This window comes from Galeopterus variegatus, unplaced genomic scaffold (assembly GCF_000696425.1).
Source record: "Galeopterus variegatus unplaced genomic scaffold, G_variegatus-3.0.2 Scaffold1700, whole genome shotgun sequence".
NCBI classification, from domain to species: domain Eukaryota; kingdom Metazoa; phylum Chordata; class Mammalia; order Dermoptera; family Cynocephalidae; genus Galeopterus; species Galeopterus variegatus.
Genome location: NW_007727811.1, coordinates 324,458 through 344,699, shown reverse-complemented (window position 1 = coordinate 344,699; position 20,242 = coordinate 324,458). Strand labels below are relative to the sequence as shown.

The 20,242-nt window shown below is 37.6% G+C and overlaps 1 protein-coding gene across 1 annotated transcript in view; it reads right to left on the bottom strand.

Annotated features, from left to right (window-relative positions):
* Positions 1–439: 439 nt before the first annotated feature.
* NUDT3 (nudix (nucleoside diphosphate linked moiety X)-type motif 3) overlaps positions 440–20,242 on the bottom strand; it is a 45,468-nt gene continuing 25,665 nt past the window's right edge. The window contains exons 2-5 of the mRNA XM_008578498.1: positions 7,105–7,149; positions 6,208–6,292; positions 3,331–3,463; positions 440–2,069 (exon numbers count right to left, since the gene is read on the bottom strand). Of these exons, the coding sequence (XP_008576720.1) occupies positions 2,024–2,069; positions 3,331–3,463; positions 6,208–6,292; positions 7,105–7,149 (309 nt within the window). The 3' untranslated portion in view covers positions 440–2,023. The remainder of the gene's footprint in view (positions 2,070–3,330; positions 3,464–6,207; positions 6,293–7,104; positions 7,150–20,242) is intronic.

Below are 20,242 nucleotides of genomic sequence, written 5' to 3'. Positions count from 1 at the left end.
ACCCTTACTTGGGGATATAATTCTTTTCCCAAAGGTATGATGGTTTCACAAGAAAATTGCCAGCACTGCTTTTTGGTTCTATGTTTCAAGACTGGGAGAGAGGATAGAGACTGAGAATAGATAGAAAAAAATAATTTTTTTTCCTTTTTGTCTTTTTTCGTGTCCGGCAACGGATCGCAACCCTCAGTGTCGCGCCCGTACCTCACTCAGCCAGTGAGCGGGAACCGGTCTGTATGTGGGATCCGAACCCTCAGCGGGAGCGCTGCAGCGCTCCCAAGCGGCGCACTGTAGCAGTGCGCCACCGGGCCGGCCCTAGATAGAAAATTTTTAAGTTCACCAACTGATGTCCCCCAAAACACTGAACACTAAATGACACAGGGCTAACAGACATACACATTTCTTTTAGTAGGAAGGAAGAGCAAAAGCTTTTCAAAGTTTGAGTACTTATTAGAATTTTTAAATAAAGAGAACTATGATTTTACTTCACATCTTGGCTGTGTTTTGACAAAGGAGATGCCACTAAGAGTATAGCAACAATCTCTTGTCCCAAGCCAGGGATCAATTGGTGTCTCCTTCCCCCAACCCCCACCTCAAGACCCTTTTACTTCCCAACTAAACAACACAATTGGCAAAAGAAGCCAGCATGAAACCTGTATCAAAAGCCAACAAAAGAGTCTGCAGTGAGCCAATACATTACCTAGCTGCTCTAGTAAATGATTACATGGCCTGGCTAGAGCACTTCTTAGCAAAAGACAGACCTTTCATGTCCTAGTGGGAGACCAATTTAATATTTCTGAGCATGTTCCATGGTGCAATCACAAGTGCTACAACATTGTAAAGACAAGCAAACACCTGAATTTCCCCCCTGTGTACTTTTCAGAAACTTAACATGGTTACCCAGTACTGGGACAGGACTATGCAACTGCACTTTCAAGTACAGCTGGATGGTTCAGAGCACAAGGACAATATCCAGTTCAGCATGGTGTAAGGCATATATGGACAAGAAGAGAAGCCGTTGTCAGCAATAAGTATTATGGAAAAAATTCCAAACCAGAAGGATAGAAACGGTGCTTGATGTTCCAGTTTTTTAGATAATAATCCCAAGAATCCAGTTCAACCCTATTGTCAACATGTAGGGCAGAATCCAATTTCTATCATTTCTCTGGATCTGGGCTGAGGCCATTTGCTCCCGGCCTGGTAATAAGAAAGAAAATGGGTTTATTCCTGTTTATTTCTTGGCATGGAAACACAGCTTGGAGAAGAGGCACCCATGAGTCCAGGGAGCACTTTGAAGGTAGCACTCTTCCTGCACCCTACATAACTACAGTCAAATGTCTGGGAAATAGAGAGAGGGCAGGTAAACTTGCCTAGCCACTAGCATCAAAAACAAAAAAACAAAAAAGTAAATTAATTGTGAGGCTCTCTATTCCACAAACACCAGAATTAAAAAAAAAAAACCTAAAAAATTAAAGTTAAATTTCTCCTTCTAAAAGTCATTTATTTACATATTATATGTCCAGTATATAATGTGTAGATAAATGCATCCTGTAGTGAAAATGACCAACCTACTGGACTGAACAGCACAGTATAGGGCAAATTTTTGGAAGGTTTCATCTCACATTGGTATCTCTTAATAAAAAAAAAAAAGTTAAAAATCAAAGAAAAATGTCTGGCCAGGGCTGGAATGAGACAAACAGGAACACTTCAGAATCCAAGGCAGGGGATATAGGTTGTTTGCCTTGCTTCAGAGGACTGGAGAGGTATGAAAAGGGAGGGACAGATCATGCACAAAAGTACTTACAAATTACATACCCAAGCCCACCCCCTCAATAAAAAGAGAAGAAAAAGCCCCATCACTTAACACCAAACAGTAACATTGTCAATACACCCTTTCTCTGCTGCCCATCATGCCTTATTTGAAAGAGGAGGCCTGTGAGGAGAGGTGAAGAGAGCCAGGGTGAGAGGGAAGATCTGCATTTCAGTCTAGTTTCCAATTTCCATTTCTCTTACAGGAAGTCTTCAGTCATCTGATGCCTGACATTGAGCTCTGAGCAGAAACTGAGTATGTGGTGGCCACGACCGGGGTGCCATTGTTGGCTGAGTAGCCTTGCCTCAACGTTTCAAAATATGATGCCTGCACGGGTTTGTGATACTGCAGCACTTTTATGGCATCTTCTATTTTAAACCATTCCCTCTTCCTTCCTGTGGAGGCAGAGGGAAAATGAAATCAGTACAAGAGGGAAGCAGTGAGGAGGTTTCTGAGTCAAGAACTTTTGAGAAAATGTAGAAGAAAACATTAAAGTAATGCTTCCTGACACTTTTAAAATAGGGATTTTGTAATTTTTTCCCTTATTTTCTTTTCTCACAAAAGTAGTGCAAACACACTTTGTATGCTTCAAGTATTGTACGAATGCCTAATAGGAAATAGGTATAGATAGGAAACAGGTAAGAAATCTGAAAACTGAAGAGATAAGAGAAAGAACCACTGCTAGTAGTTTTCTCTCGCGCTCCTTGGCCTCTGGGCTTTCCTCAGCTTGCATGTAAGGGACCAAAGCCCACAAGCAACCCCATCTCTTGAAAAACAGGTAAGAAATCTGAAAACTGAAGAGATAAGAGAAAGAACCACTGCTAGTAGTTTTCTCTTGCGCTCCTTGGCCTCTGGGCTTTCCTCAGCTTGCATGTAAGGGACCAAAGCCCACAAGCAACCCCATCTCTTGAAAAAGTCAACATGAACATCACCTTCCAGAATTACTAGGATGGCTGGCTTGTAACCAGTTATTTAAAAATTTTTTTATCAGAGTGATATATCTACATTACAGAAAATAGAAGAAAAAGGAAAAAAAAATCTCAATACAATCTCTATTAACTTTTCTATTAACTTATTTCAAATGAATGTTTTAAAATCCTCTTTTTTTTCTCTTATAATAGTAAAATGTCATTGCTTAAAATTGGAGAGAGGAAAGTAGAAAGAATACAGTAAGTACCCATAATCTTATATACCAGAAACAACTGCCCTCAATACCTTAGTGCATTTGCTTTTCTTTCATGCATACTTGAAAAATAAACTGTATTTGAACAACTATAACTGTGATCATGCTTTCAGGTGCTTCAAATCCTGACAGGCTAGAATACAGTAAGTACCCATAATCTTATATACCAGAAACAACTGCCCTCAATACCTTAGTGCTTTTCTTTCATGCATACTTGAAAAATAAACTGTATTTGAACAACTATAACTGTGATCATGCTTTCAGGTGCTTCAAATCCTGACAGGCCGTCTTCAGTCATCTGATGCCTGACATTGAGCTCTGAGCAGAAACTGAGTATGTGGTGGCCACGACCGGGGTGCCATTGTTGGCTGAGTAGCCTTGCCTCAACGTTTCAAAATATGATGCCTGCACGGGTTTGTGATACTGCAGCACTTTTATGGCATCTTCTATTTTAAACCATTCCCTCTTCCTTCCTGTGGAGGCAGAGGGAAAATGAAATCAGTACAAGAGGGAAGCAGTGAGGAGGTTTCTGAGTCAAGAACTTTTGAGAAAATGTAGAAGAAAACATTAAAGTAATGCTTCCTGACACTTTTAAAATAGGGATTTTGTAATTTTTTCCCTTATTTTCTTTTCTCACAAAAGTAGTGCAAACACACTTTGTATGCTTCAAGTATTGTACGAATGCCTAATAGGAAATAGGTATAGATAGGAAACAGGTAAGAAATCTGAAAACTGAAGAGATAAGAGAAAGAACCACTGCTAGTAGTTTTCTCTTGCGCTCCTTGGCCTCTGGGCTTTCCTCAGCTTGCATGTAAGGGACCAAAGCCCACAAGCAACCCCATCTCTTGAAAAAGTCAACATGAACATCACCTTCCAGAATTACTAGGATGGCTGGCTTGTAACCAGTTATTTAAAAATTTTTTTATCAGAGTGATATATCTACATTACAGAAAATAGAAGAAAAAGGAAAAAAAAATCTCAATACAATCTCTATTAACTTTTCTATTAACTTATTTCAAATGAATGTTTTAAAATCCTCTTTTTTTTCTCTTATAATAGTAAAATGTCATTGCTTAAAATTGGAGAGAGGAAAGTAGAAAGAATACAGTAAGTACCCATAATCTTATATACCAGAAACAACTGCCCTCAATACCTTAGTGCTTTTCTTTCATGCATACTTGAAAAATAAACTGTATTTGAACAACTATAACTGTGATCATGCTTTCAGGTGCTTCAAATCCTGACAGGCTCTGCTAGAGTCTTGTGATTAGGAACAAGGACTCTGAAGCCAATGTGCTGGGTTCTAAACATGTCACTGGTTCCAAAGAGTTGCGTAGACTTGGGGAAGTTACTGAACCTCTCTGTGCCCTATTTTCCTCCTCTATAAAATAGAGATTAAAAAAAAAAAAATAGGACCTATCAGGCAATTCTTTTGTGAGGATTAATATGCAAAGCACCCAAACAGTACTTGGCACACAGTACATCTTGTTAACAGTTTGCTTTTTTATTGTTATTGATTCTTTTTTTACTTCATACTGTTTCTTAAGCAATTGTGAGCATTATAAAAAATATGCATGGATGTACTATTGTCCATTTAACCACTTCTCTATCATTTAATAACATCAATAGTCTGCAATTTTAGTTGTTATAAATAATGCTAAGATTTTTACTTTTTCAAATCTTCATCCCCGTTTTTTCTTTTTTCTAATCTCCCAGGGAAAGATACTTACCATAAGCATTTGAAATTTCAAGGGCATGTGATATATACTGCCAACTGCTTTCCAGAAAGGCTACCCTGATCCCCAGTCCTGCTTGTGTGTGTCAGAATGTCAGTCTCACCATACCCCCACCAGCACTATCTTTTCTTTATCATTTCCAATTCTTTAGGTGAAAACCAGTACCTCATGTTTATTTTCATTTCAACTTCCTATTTTAATGTAGCTGTAATTAGTGTGTGTGTGTGTGTGTAAAACTCTATACCCTGCTGTTTTCATTCACCAACACTATTTCATAAGCACTTTCTCATGGTATACAGCTTTCATAACATGGGGTTTCATAGCTATAACATTCCAACAGATGAATGTACCTTCATTCACTTGCCATTCACTGAGCTGTACATTTAAGACCCGATTTTTCACTGGGAGGATCATGTGAAGGAAGGCTCATAGGCTTATGCCCCATGTTTTATTTGGATTACTCCATTGGGTCAATTCTCAGAAGTGGGAGTACAAGGCCAAAGACTTGTTTGGATATTCAAAGAGTAATGATACCTTAAGAATTAATATCACAAGTGTTTGACTCCTACCCAACAGAGTGCTCTGAGGATAGGGCCACATCACAATCAACTCTGTCTCCTCGTCAGGCCCCAGCACTGGCTGTCAAGGAGTCTGTTTTCAATATACCCGTGCTAAATTTATTTACTTAAGCATACTGCATTATTACCAGACACAAAGCCATTAAGGGCTGAGGGGTTGTGAGGGGAGCATGGTAGAGGCACACACTAACAATAAAGGGAGGTATTTTGGCAAGTTAACAGAAATTAAATTAATATTATACTTTTCTAGGATATACTTTCTTTCAAAGGTAAACGATTAAATCATGAGCCAAACATTAAACCACCTCAGTTTTTAGTTCAAAAGATGTACATGCAATAGTAATCTGAGAGAACAAAGAAAATAGCTCCTTTGGGAGAAAGCTGGGTGCAACCTGATGGGTAACATGAATAAAACTGGAAATTACTCTCATTACTCTGCATCTACGGAATGACACTTTGGGGAGTGGCTCACACCACCATACTAACAGTTTTATCCAACAATATGAATGAGTGTCACGAGGAACAAGACCAAGGTCCTGCCGTCACCTTTCATTCCCATGGCCAACAGTGGGCCTGGCACTGTGGAGGCCCTCGATCAGTATTTACTCAGGAGGTAGAGAAGTATAACCCTTTGGGGGAGAATCCAATTTCATTTTAGAATCAACATTTCTCATTTTTATGAGCCACATTTCTATTTGTTGACCAGGTACCCAACTTCAGCTTCCTTTTAAACATTTCAAATTACTTTCTCAAGTTCAAAATGTACATGCTTGTTTTATTAAACATACCCTTCTATTATTTCTTTCTTTATCAGGCTCTTGTTTCTAGTTCTGGGTAATGACCTGTGCTGTGGCAAGAGCTGACTATGGGGAGCTCTTTGCAGGCTGTCTGGTGACAACTTACCAATGTTAACTGAGTCTTCCCAGTCTTCCAGCACTTCCGTGACAATGAGCACATAGACATACGTCCTGTGCTTCCTCTCCTGGTTCTGAAGGGCAAAGAGAGAAGGACGGAGGAAGATTTTTCCTTAGAGACCGCAGGTTACTTAAATGAAACACACTCTTACACATATGTCCAGAGAGCTTAGGCACAAAAGATTTCTCTTACTTTTTCTCATCCTACAATCATAGCCACATGATTTAAAACAAGCCACACCTGAATTTGAGGGCAAGCTCTTTAGCCAGGCTTCTAAAGCCAAGGCTTTACTCTCATTTTTCCTTCCCTACCCCTAAATGCAACTTCACACAAATGCTGTGACCTCTCAAGAAAAAGGCACCCTGTCAATCACAGAACCCCAGAAAGAGAAGAGACTGTCCATTCAGGGAGGGGACCACTGAGGTCTCACGCTTCGGTGGCCCCATTAAGGCAACCAAGGTGAGTTTCTTGCATACCGCCCCTTTTCCTACTATCCCTGCTCATCTTTATTCCCCCTGATTTCTCACTTCCTTCCATCTTCTTTCATATCTCTACCACAGCCTATTTCCTTGTTTTTCCCTCCTTTGCTATAGCTACTAATCTTCTATTTTTCCTGTCTTCTCTACACTTATCTACCCTTCCTCCCACCTTGGGAGGAGAGGAAAAAAGGTAGGAATGGGATAAATAATACTTACAAATAATACTTAGGAAATACAAATAATTTTGAGGAGGAGACTATGGGATTTAAAAACAAAGCATGCTATTCTCTGCTGGTGCTGCTTTGTTTTGAAAACTCAGTTAAACAGAGATGGCATCTTTCCTAGATTAAGATATCCGTGGTTATTACTACGATATCATTTGTACAAAAGATTTTGACAGACTTACCTCAAAAATTCCAACTAATCTTCCCAATGTCCCTTTTACGCCAGCCTGAAAGTGAAAAAGAAAAATTAACATATTGACATTGTTATATTTCTGAGTCGTCTTGAGCAATTTTTAAAACAGAAATAAAAAACAAGAGGATACAGTTATGGCCGACTCCAGGTCTGTGGAGGTTATACCCATGTTTCCCACGTGTCACAGACTGCTAACAGCAGGGGACACTCTGGGGAGAAAGAATTCCTCTCATCTCTCCTGATCTTTCTCCCTAATGCAGAGCTGGCCAAACATAGCAAGATAATCGATGCCATGAAGCCATACCAAAACTATTTTGAGGTACTGATTACTTCGTTCACTTATTCACTCATTCACCAAATATATACTGAATGCCTAATTTGAGCCAGAAAATGGTGTGGGCGCCAGAGGTATAGCAATGGATACGCTGGAATGCAAGCTCCACAAGCAAACGCAAGGCCCCTGTCTGACTGGTTCCTGGCTATCTGTATACAGTATGCCAGAAAAGAGCTCAGCAGCCTGCAGGACCCCAGGAAAGCCTAAGTCAACAAACACATAAACATGGCAATTGTGCCAGGGATGGGTATTATGACAGAAATGCACACAGCGATGTGATGGATAGAGATGAGGGGGGGGGGGGGCAACTTCAGTAGTTAGACCTTAATTTATACTATCTCCCACTGGCTCTTTCGTATGTTTTTTGATTTGTGTCTTTCTGATGCATTATAAATTTTTCAGTCTATTACAGTTTACTAATTTTCTTTTCAACTGTATTCAGGCTAGTATTTTTCATTTCTACCTGTTCTTTTCATATCTGCCTATTGCCATTATGTATGCTTTTATTTCCATGATTTTTTGTTCTTTTTAAATAGAAGTTATTCCTTCATTTACTTTTTAAACATCTATTTAAGTTCTTCATCAGGCCATCCTATAAAATTCATATCATGTGAAGTGAATTCATGTTCCAGTCACGGCTGCTTTCACCAGGCTCTCCCAAGTCAAGTCTCGAAGTGTAAGAGTTCCAAGGTGATGTGGGGGATACTGCAGACAGAGCCATGGAGTCAGAGGGTGGCTTGGCTCTATCCTTTGCCGGACACTGCATCTGTGTCTTCTCCCTACCTAGGCCCACATCTTGTTCCTGGTTTCCTTTTGTTAACCCCCATTCCAGTTTTAGGAGTGGCACTTGGACTCCCCGCACTCCAAGAGGTCCAACCACCAGCCACCTGAGGCTGCAGCTTTCCCTTGCTAGTCGGCAGTTCAACTATGTTTCTAATCCATGGTGGTATCCACCTTGCTTTTATGCCAGGGTATGTTTTTTTGGCTTTTGCTTTTTATAATTTATCTGTTTTTGCTGGGAGTAGATGGGGTGAGAGGTGAGAGAAAGAGGAATCTCCTGGAAGTGCCTGGGTAATGATATAACTTGTTTTCTACTACTACCACCAGGTTATTTCTGTAATAAATTAAAAATTAAGGCAAAAATATTTTCAAACACAGTAGGTACTCAGTAAGCTTGTACAGAATGAACAAAAATTTTAAATAAATACTCTAAAAGTTCGTAAGAGATATTTAATGATAGAAACAATAGAAGCTAATATAAAGGCCTGGACTCTAGGATGACATATTTTGAAATTAATTTTTGCTAGCTGTATGTCAAGAAATTCTATTCCTTTCTCTTGCTGACATGCCTGCTTTCTCTACTATTTTATATCCATTCTTTATATTCATCCACCCATGTGGCTTTCATCTACTTGAATGGAAATGTCTACCTTTTCTTATCAAATCACTTCTCTACATTTTTATAAATAATTGCCCTCTACAGCCAGCTAAAACTAGCTAGCTTGTTTTACAAATTAATCAGTGAAACTGCCTGGACAAGTGGAACAAGCTAGAGAGCCAGTTTGTATTCTGATCTCAGGAAGCTCGAACACACTTGGATCACCTTCGGAGACATGTCACCTATGTTCCTGCCACAGGCCTCCTCTGACAGGGCCTAGGAGAAGAGCTGTCAATTCGTGTGAGGGCCTTAGGGGGTGGGGAGCGAGGAAAAATTTATAGAGGCCATCATTCAATTTTCTTCTGCAAAGTCGAGAGAGCATTCTTTTTAGCAACAACTGTCCAACTAATTTGTTTTTTCTTTCTTTTTTTTTTGCAGCTGGCCAGTATTGGGAACCAAACCATTGACCTTGGTGCTACAAGGCTGCACTAACCAACTGAGCAAACTTGCCAGCACCTTAATTTTTCTTAAAGAAACCAAAGTTTAGAAAATGAAACAATCTCCAGAAAATATAAAAGCACCTCTCTGTGTGAAATAGACATATTCTTGTAAAGTCTAATGTAAATCAAATAATGCTGCCATGTGTACACCAAAATTTCAGTGGTATTTATTCTTACTTCTAATTAATCTTCTACTTATAGAAACTAAAAAGTTTATTTGTCCCTTAGCCTTTCTTTCAGGTTTTATACTAATACTCAGGGGATCTACTTGGCAGAATTCTACTTAAAGTGATCCTATCAATAATTCTATAGTAAAAAGCAAAGAAATATTCCTATAATTACCAGTTTAAAAATTGGGACTTAGTTTTCTTAGGAAGAGGCCCCCTTTAGTAAAAAAGAAGGTTTTCAGTGATTTAAAGTAACAGTGCTGACAGAAAGATTCCTCATAGGCAAAGGTCCTCGAAGAAAGAGTTCATTTAACTATCCTATGTTTTTACAATTCTCTCAGACCCAGAGTCCAACTTTCTTCTCCTAACTTTTTCTTAAATGCTGCCACAGCAATCTGAGAGTGGGTTATTTTTATCGGTCACATGATTCTTGCATGCAGGTCCAGATAGGTGCCAGGGTCACATCTGACAGTTATTTGGCTCACACATTTAGGGACAAGATTTGATTCAGGGTATATGTAAGTTTGGTCCAGTCAGGTACTGGTATGGACCCGTTTTTCTCAAAATTATACCAAAGCAGTCACAATTTCAAACTATATGCCAAAAGCCCCAATCCAGAGAAAGAGTCTTTACTTGAAAGCCCATCTTAGCTATCAGTGAGAATTCTAAATAAAATATTATTGCCCTTTATTATTCAACCAAATGGCGAGTGCTTCCTTGAACTTCAAAATATACAACACTAATTCGAGTACTTTATGTTTAGTTAACAAAGTAATCTGAATAATTGCCTACTTTTTAAAAAGAAAAGAATATAAAAAACACGAGTGTCTCTTTTTTCTCTGAGGTGTTTTACTGGGATTGAAACATTTATCTGGAAAAGAGCTGGGCTGACCAGGGGGACCTCAGTGATCCCTTCTTTCCCTCTAGCAGTCTCCCCATGTGTGTATGGGAGATCCACAAAGGCACTATTATGAGCAATGGGCCTTTGAGTTTGCCCCTAAAATGATCTCTAACCACAAGGAACCCCTGGCTTTGTTTGGTTTGGATGGGCACAAAGTAAACCATCATCTTCTGAAACAAGTTTTCACTCGATGGTGGACATTTTGGCAGACAGTGATGGCTACCTAGCCCAGGACTGCTACCAGGAACACCAGATTCTGTCCAGGCAGGGGCTGCAGCATCCTTGGAGAAGGCATGCCTAAGCAAGGAATTCTGCTCCCCTCTGCAGTGACTGGTTCTGAGATACTGCGTGTGACCCAGTTCTGGGTCAATGGCTCCTGAGAAGATGTCTCTTGGGGACTTCTCCAAAAGATTTCCCACCATGATAAAAAGACCACACAAAAAGAACCCCCCACACTTCCTTGCTTGTCAAGTAGGGATGTGAAACTTGGAGCTCCTACAGTCATCTTGTGATCATAAGGGAAGTTGAAAAGAATCAGTGAGAAGCTGACCTAAAGCCCTGATGCTAAAGAGCTGCTGAAGAAACCTGATAATGGCTAATCTCTTGACTTCTAATGTTCAAAAAATTAACAGGTGATGTTGAAGCTACTTTTAGTCAGGTATTCTGTTACATTTTTTATTTTTGTTTTTGGCAGCTGGCCAGTACAGGGATCCGAACCTGTGACCTTATAAGGCTATGCTCTAACCAACTGAGCTAACCAGCCAGCCTAAGTACTCTGTTATTTGTAACTGAAAGTTTCCTGCTACTTCTTCACTTGATTTAAAAGGTAGCTCTCTGGGGAGAGTGCAGTGCTGGGAGCGCAGCAGCACTCCCGCCACAGGTTCAGATCCTATATAGGGATGGCCGCTGCGCTCACTGGCTGAGCGCGATGTGGCTGATCTCACAAAAAGACAAAAAAAAAAAAAAAAAAAAAAAAAAAAAAGGTAGCTCTCTGAGGAAAACTGAGTATCCCAAAACAAAAATTCTGAACATTTGGGCCGGCCCGGTGGCGCACTGCTACAGTGCACCGCTTGAGAGTGCGGCGACGCTCCCGCCGAGGGTTCGGATCCCACATACAGACCGGCCGCTCACTGGCTGAGCGAGGTGCAGGTGCAACACCGAGGGTTGCGATCCTGTTGCTGGTCCCGGTCCGGTACGGGCGCGACACTGAGGGTTGCGATCCGTTGCCGGTCACGAAAAAAGACAAAAAGAAAAAAAAAAAAATTCTGAACATTTGAGTGAGCCAGAGTATAAAAGCTTCCCCTATTAAAGCAATAAGCCCAGTCCTAAAAGGAGCGCAGGGAAGCGTCAAAAAAGTAAAGAAACAAAACATTCATGTTATTACTGTTCACCTTTGTCAAATATTAACATATCATTTTGTGTGCCCCCGCTTTTTTTTTTAAGAAATAAAACTACTGGTAGAACTGAAACCCCCTCCTTGTGTACTCCCCACCCCCTGTAAGAGGCAACTACTCAACTGAATTTGGTGTTTGTCATTCTCTTGCATGTTTTTTACACTTTTACTACTTAGGTATATATCCAGTATTGATGGTATATGATATTTTCTCCAAGTTTCTCCATTCTATTAAAAAAAAAAAAAGTATTACACCTTCTGCAACTCTTTTCCCTCAATGTCATGTTTCAGAGTTTTAGCTATATTAATAAATGTAGTTCTAGTTAATTCATTTTAATGGTTGAACAGTTAGGAATTTAACACAATTTATTAATTCATTCACTTGTTTGTTTAGTCCAATCATAAAAATGCTGCAAAAAAAAAACCCCCCTCTCGGGCTGGCTGGCTAGCTCACTTAGTTACAGCGCAGTGTTGTAACATCAAGGTCAAGGGTTCAGATCCCCATACAGGGCAGCCGCCAAAAAAAGAAAACCTTCTTGTAGATCTCCTTGTTATCATGTATGAGAGTTTTTCTAAGATCTATACTAAAAGTCAAATTTCTGAGTCACAGAAGATAAAGGCCTTCAACTTCCCCAGTTATTATCAAATTGCCATCCCCAGTAATTTAACTGCAGAAATAGCTACCATTCTCCACATCTCCCCACATCTATGTCCTTTAAAATGTGACTGCGCAGCTCTTCCTTTCAAGAGACAGAATCTACTTACCCATCCCTATATCTAGGCTCACCTTATGTCTTCCTTTGGCTAAAAGAATGTACAACAATGGTGTACTAGTTCCAAGCTGAGGCCTCAAGACGCCTTGCAGTTTCTACTTTACTCCTGGAACTCTGCCACTGGCATTTGAATACATGTAAGCCAGCCTCCTAAAGGATGAAAGAGCACAGCTGTCTCAGCTGAGCAGCCTACAGCCAGCTAACCTCCTAACTGTGAGACAGTGTAGCCAAGATTAGCAGAGTTAGCTGCTCCGCCCAGAGCTGGTTGCAGACATCTGAACAGTCTATCTGACATCAGAAGCTGACCCATGGGCATGTAAGCAGTAATAAATACTTACTATTTAAAGCCACTGCATTTTGGAATAGTATGTTATACAGAAAACTGATACAGTCTCTAAAGCACACAAGCAGCATGTAAACTGCTATCACTCTGTTCCTCTCCAATACTTGGTATTTACTGTTAGCCATTCTCTCTTCCCCTGTTCTGGTCAATATAATAAGTGTAAAACTGTATTACATCTTTTTAAAACTGAAATTGTGCACCTTTTCTTATGTTCAATGGACATTCAGATTTCCTCTTCTGGGAATTCTATATTCACATTCTTATTTTTCTTATTTGACAGGTGACCATCTCGATGATCTTCAGAATCTATTTGTATCTTCTTGATACTTATATTCTGTGGTAAATATTTCCTCAGTCTGGCACTTGTCTCTTAGCTGCGTTTCTGATATTCTTTACTGAACATATTTTATTAGATACAGTTGATTTTACTTATCTTTTCCTTGTGCGTTTAGTATCTTGTTTAAAAAACACATCCATTTTCCTCCAATGGCATAAAGTTAGTCTCCCATATTTTTTTCTAATAGTCAGAGAGTTTCCTACTATGGTCCACCTATAATTTATTCCTAAACAGCCAATGGTCTAAAGACTCCAGGATAGAGCCATTGATATTATTCTGTTTTACTGTCCTAGTTGTTAATTTATATAATAACAGCACATGATTTTAACTAATACAGCTTTATATTAATACATGGAAAGGTAGTCCCCTTTCTCTGTTCTTCTTTTTCGAAAATGTCTAAGCTTTTATTTATTCTGCCATATAAATTTCAAAAATCAGTTTTTCAGATGTCTTCAAAAATCCCTTTGGGATACTGATTTTCATTATTGAAATTTTAGATTTGGGAAAAACTCACATTTTTACAATATTTAGTCTTCCCATACAAGAATAGACTACATCTTACCAGTTATTCAGATCTTCTGATTCCTTTAACAAAGTTTTATTAGTTTTACTGTAAAGATCTTTAGTTTTATTAGTCTACAGCAAAGTATTTTAGTTTTGTTGCAACTGTGAATGGCATATATTTATTATATACTTTTTAATTGATAACTGCTGGTTTAAAGAAATACTGATGGCTTTTCCATATTAATCCTATGTCTTGCAACCTTTCTAAATGCTTTTACTAGTTCTATTACTTTCTGTTGTCCTTCTTTGGTTTTCGAAGTTAAAGACCATACCATCTGTAAACAGTGACAATTTTCTTTCTTTTGAATCTTTATAGTTTGTATTTATTTTTCTTACCTAATTGCAGTGGCTAGGACCCAAGTTCAATATTAAATGGTAGCATGATAGCAGGCATAATTGTATTCTTTCTGCCTGTCATGAAATGCTTTGAAAATTTCAAAAATATGATGTTTGCTATTATTTTATTAGATGCTCTATCCGGCTGGGGAAGTTCCTTTTATTTTTAGTTTGCTAACAGTTTTTATTATGAATGAGTGTTGAATTTTAATAAATTTTTACTTAGGATTTGTGCATCCATGTTCATAAGTGAGAATTCATTGTTCTTTTCTAGTTTTATCACTTCTTGGCCTTTTGGTTAAGATCAAATGTGTTCTTTTCTAGATTTAATTATCAAGATCTGGGGCCAACAAACTACAGCCTACAGGCCAAATCCATTCTGCTATCAGTTCTTACAAAGTTTTACTGGAACACAGCCATTGCATCCATTGCATTCATTTACGTATTGTCTATGTTGCTTTCACGTTACAATAGGAGAATTGAGTGGCTGTGACAGATATCATATGGCTTCTAAGGTCTAAAATACCATCTGGCCCTTCATAGAGAAAGTTCACCCATCACTGATTGAGATTATACCAGCCCTGCAAAAGGTGTGTAGCTATCCTTCCCTGGAATAGTTTTTTTAGATAAGAACATATAGTTTTTGAAATTTTGGTAAAATTCATCTAGTCTGATCTTGACATTTTTTGGCAGGGAGGGGGGTGATTACCACTTAATTTCTTTAAGGACTAATGATCTATATGTAGGTTTTCTCATTTTTCTTAAGTAAATTTAGATAGTTTTTTCTAAAAACTGTTTATCAAAGTTTTCAAATGTTTTTGTTTGTAGCTCTTTGTAGTATTCGCATAGTTTAAAAATCTCTATTATAACCTGTGGTTATTTCCTTTTTCTGTTCCTTATTTATTTGTGCCTTCTCTCTTATTTCCTTTATCAGTCCTGCCAGAGAGTTTATCTTATTAGACAAATAAAATTAACCCCACTTTTGGTTTTGTTGATCATTTCTACTTTCCTATTAATTTCTGCCCCTTTCCTTTTCCTTTTCCCATCTTTTTACTTTCTTTTGGGCTTACTCTTGTTTTTTCTAGCATCTTGAATTAACTGCTTAATTTATTTAATGTCTATTTTACTTTATAATATAAAAATCCAGTATCCGAAGAACTGACTGAACTGTATCCCGTAAGTCATGATATGGAGTGCTTTCATAGTTGTTCAGCTCTATCTGTTTATATTATAATTTGTGCTTTAACTCATGGATTATTTACAACGTTTTTTTTTTTCTGTTTCCAAACATATGTTTTTCTCTCTTTCAAGCTGGCTGTGTTGCTGATTTCTAATTTTACTACACTGTATCAGAGTAATCTATCTGTTTATATTATAATTTGTGCTTTAACTCATGGATTATTTACAACGTTTTTTTTTTCTGTTTCCAAACATATGTTTTTCTCTCTTTCAAGCTGGCTGTGTTGCTGATTTCTAATTTTACTACACTGTATCAGAGTATATACAGTCTATAATATTCACGCTCCAGAATTTTTAATACTTCCTTTACAACTTAACATATGGCTAATTTTTACAATACTTCCATGTGTTCCTGAAAAAACTGTATATTCTTTGTTGGGTGCAAGGTTATCTCTAAATATAGCTATATGCTTAACCTTGTTAACAGTGTTATTCGACCTATTTTTCTCATTGCTGCTTTTTCTATCAGTTTCTAAATGAAATTTTTTAAAGTCTTCAATATGGCTGTTTATTGATTTGTCAACTTTTCCCTACAACGCTGTCAATTTTTGCTTACGTACATGAAGGTTTGTTAGGTGGACACAAGTTCATGACTGCTATATTGTCTTGGTAGATTGTTCCCCTTATCAATATGAAATGAACCTCTTGTTCCTTTAAATGTTTTTAGCTTAAACTCTATTTTGTCTGATTTTACAATTACCGTCCCAGTTTCCTTTTGGTTAGTATTTACCTGATGTATCTTTTTCCATTCCTTCATTCTTAGTCATTTAATATCACTGTGCTTGAGAACAACATATAGTTTTTAAATTTCATCTTCTTTTTAACATGAGTCTGTGTCTATTAATTAGTTAAGTTTAACTAATTGTAACCAAGTTACTTTTAACGTGATTTAACCTGGAAACTTAGCTTTTTACTGGGCCACATGAAGTCTCTTCAAGGTGAGTTAGAATCAGAGTCCTTAAATTTATTTCCTGTGTAGCAAGGTCTGAGCAAGGCCACTTATATTTCTAAGTTCACTGAATTAAGAGGAAGCTGTTAAGTGGCCCCTCAGCCAGATAAGTTAGACTTGTCTAAATCCAGTGGCTGTTGGTAGTTTTAACAACTGTGAAATCTCCAGAGGCAAGGGTTGCATTAGTTTTTGTTGAAGCCACTGTGAACTGTATTGGAGTCAATGGAAAGTAAGCCGTGGTTAGAAATTAGGATATTAGGAATTATCCTAATGACTAAAAATCCTTTCCTGGAATATGGAGCTGGATGGGAAAGGAAATACAACTGTTTTGGAAGACTCCTCTGGATTCAATTCATTTAGCAGAAGGCAACTGGCTCCTTTCCCAGGGGGGGGGGGGAGTAGCTACATCAACTTCAGACAAAGCAGACTTCAGGGTAAGGAAAGTTATCAGAGATATAATTAGGCATTACACAATGATAAAAGGGTCAATTCTCTAAGAAGACACAGTAATCCTTAATACGTATGTGCCTAACAAAAGAACATCAAAATACATGAGGCAAAAACTGATAGAAGTTCAAGAAGTAGATGAATCCACTATTTTTGTTGGATACTTCAACACTCATCTATCAGAAATGGACAGATCCAGAAGGTAGAAAATCAACTGGATATAAGTGACACCTATAGACTACTTCATCCAACAACAGCAGAATACACATTATTCTCAAGCACACATGGAACATTTACCAAGACAGACCATATTCTGGGCCATAAAACACACCTTAATAAATTTAGAAGAATAGAAATCATACAATATATGCTTTCAGACTACAATGGAATTAAACTGGAAATCAAAAACAGAATGATCGCTGGAAAATTTCAAAGATTAAATAACACACTTCTAAATAACAAATGAGTCAAAGAAGATACCTTAAGAAAAATTCGGAACTAAACAAAAATAATAATACAATTATCAAAAATTTGGGGGTGCAGCGAAAGCAGTGCTTAGAGGAAAACTTACAGCCCTGAATGCACTTATCAGAAAAGAAGAAAGAGCTAAGCTTCTGCGTCAGGAAACTAGAAAAGAAAGAGCAAAGTAAATCCAAATCAAGCAGAAGAAAAGAAATAATAAAAATTAGGGCAGAAATCAATGAAACTGAAACAGAAAATCAAGCCAGGCTAATTTTTAAAAAAGATACACCATAAATATGTACAATCAATACATTTCAATTAAAAAAAAAAGAAAAGAAAAGAGACGAACAATACAGGAAATAGAAGCATAGTTTAATAATTGGCTCAGCAGTGACCAATATTTACATAGCCAAAAAATGAAGACACAGGATAGATTTAAACAAAAATTGAGATGCAGTTATATAGAAGATTAAAGAAAGTAATTAAGAAGCTTTAAATGAGGTAAAGATTTTATGTCCCCAAATACAAAAACAACAGATGTCTATGACTGACAATCAAGAGATGGTAGTAAGTGCATATTATTTTTTAATGGAGATAAATAACAGAATAAACTTTTTAACAGTTGAGAAGTAGTGGCTTCCAGGGAGAAGTAGCAGAAAGGGTAGAAAAAGAGACTACAATTTTTACAATATACTCTTTATAGAGTCCACTGAATTTTAAACTATTTTGGTATAATACTTTGGCAAAAAGTAAATGAAGGACATGAAGATTAAAAAGAAAGAAAGAAAAAACAGAAGACACAAATTATTGATATCAGAAATGAAAGAGGAGGAGCTGGCCAGTTAGCTGACTTGGTTAGAGTGCCGTGTTTATAAAACCAACATCAAGGGTTCAGATCCCTGTACCAGCCAGCTACAAAAAAAAAAAAAAAAAAGAAAGAGAGAAATGAAAGAGGGGACATCACTACAGATTCAATGGACAGAAAAATGAAAATAAAGGAATACTGTGAACAACTTTATGCCCACAATTTTTTTTTTTTTTTTGGTGGCTGTCCAGTTTGGGGATCTGAACCCTTGTCCTTGGTGTTGTTAACACCATGCTCTAAACAACTGAGCTATCCAGCCAGCCACAGTGTTGACAAATTTGATAACCTAGATGAAATGACCGATTCCTTCAAAGACAATCTGCCAAAAGTCACACAAAAAGAGATAGAGGGCTGGCTGGTTAGCTCACTTGGGAGAGCATGGCTCTGATAACACCAACGTCAAGGGTTTGGATCCCTGTACTGGCCAGGCTCCAATAAATGAATGAATGAATGAATGAATGAATGAGACAATCTGAATAAACCTATATCTATTACAGAAATTGAATCAATCATTAATAATCTTCCAAAACAGAAAGCACCAGGCCCAGATGGATTCACTGGTAAATTTTATCAAATATTTAAGGAAAAAATTATACCAATTCTCTGCAATTTCTTCCAGAAGACAGAAACAGAAGGAATACTTCATTACTCGTTCTATGAGGACAGCATTACCCTAATACTAAAATGAAACAAAGCTATCACAAGAACACTACAGGCCAGTATCTCTCAGGAAATTGAATCCAACAGTGTATAAAAAGAATTACCCTACAACCAAGTGGGATTTATCCCAAATATGCAAGACTGATTCAACATGCAAAAATCAATTAATCTAATCTATCACATCAACAGGCTAAAATAGAAAAATCACATGATCATGTGAATAGATGTAGAAAAAGCACCTGACAAAATCCAACACCCACGTATGATAAATACTCTCAGCAATCTTAGAGGGGTACTTCCTCAACTGGATAAAGAATATCTAGAGAAAATCTATAGCTAACATCATACTTAATGGTGAGAGACTGGTAGCTTTTCCACTAAGGTCAGGAACAAGGCAAGGATGTCACCTCTCACCACTCCTTGTACTAAAAGTCTTAGCAAATGCAATAAGACAAAAAAAAAAGGAATAAAAATTGGAATACTGGAGGGAAAAAATGTCTTTGTTTGCAGATGACATGACTATCAGTAAAAAAATCCAAAAGAATTGGCAAAAAAACAAAAAACAAAAAACTGTGGAACTAATAAACAATTATAGCAAGGGTGCAGGATACAAGGTTAATACAGAAAAGTCAACTGCTTTCCTATATAACAGCAAATGAACATATGGAATTTGAAATTAAAAACAGTTATCACTTACATTAGCAACCCCCAAAAGAAATAATTAGGTACAAATCTAACAAAATATGTACAAGATGTCTATGAAGAAAACAACCAAACCACCAAAGATATCAAAGAAAAACTAAATAAATGGTGATATTCCACAATAATGAACAGGAAGACTCAATACTGTCAAGATGTCAATTCTTTCCAACTTGGTCTATAGATTCAACGTGATCCCAATTAAAATCCCAGCAAGTTATTCTGTGAATATTGACAAACTGATTCTAAAGTTTATAAGGAGAGGCAAAAGCCCTAAGAGCCAACTCAACAATAAAGGAGAACGAAGTTCGAGGACTGACACTACTCAACTTCAAGACTTAATAAACATCTACAGCAGTCAAGACAGTGTGGATTTGGTGAAAGAAGAGATAAGTAAATCAATGGAACAACAGAGAATCCAGAAATAAACCAACATAAACACAGTCAACTCATCTTTCACAAAGGAGTAAGAGCAATATGAGGTACTTTTTAAAGTTCATGGAAAGATTCATATTGTCTTTTACTTCTATTTTTCCACAAACTTTTTGAAGTACCCTGTATATACAATGGAGAAAAGACAGTCAACAAATGGTGCTGGCATTTTTGTATGGCCATCCACATGCAAAAACAAACAAACATACAAAAAACCCAATCTAGACACAGACCATATATCCTTCAAAAAGATTAACTCAAAATGGATCTAAATGAATTGATATGACAAGCATACAGAAAGGACATTGTTGGGAGGGAGGGGGGAGAAGGAGGAGGTAGGGAGGTTTC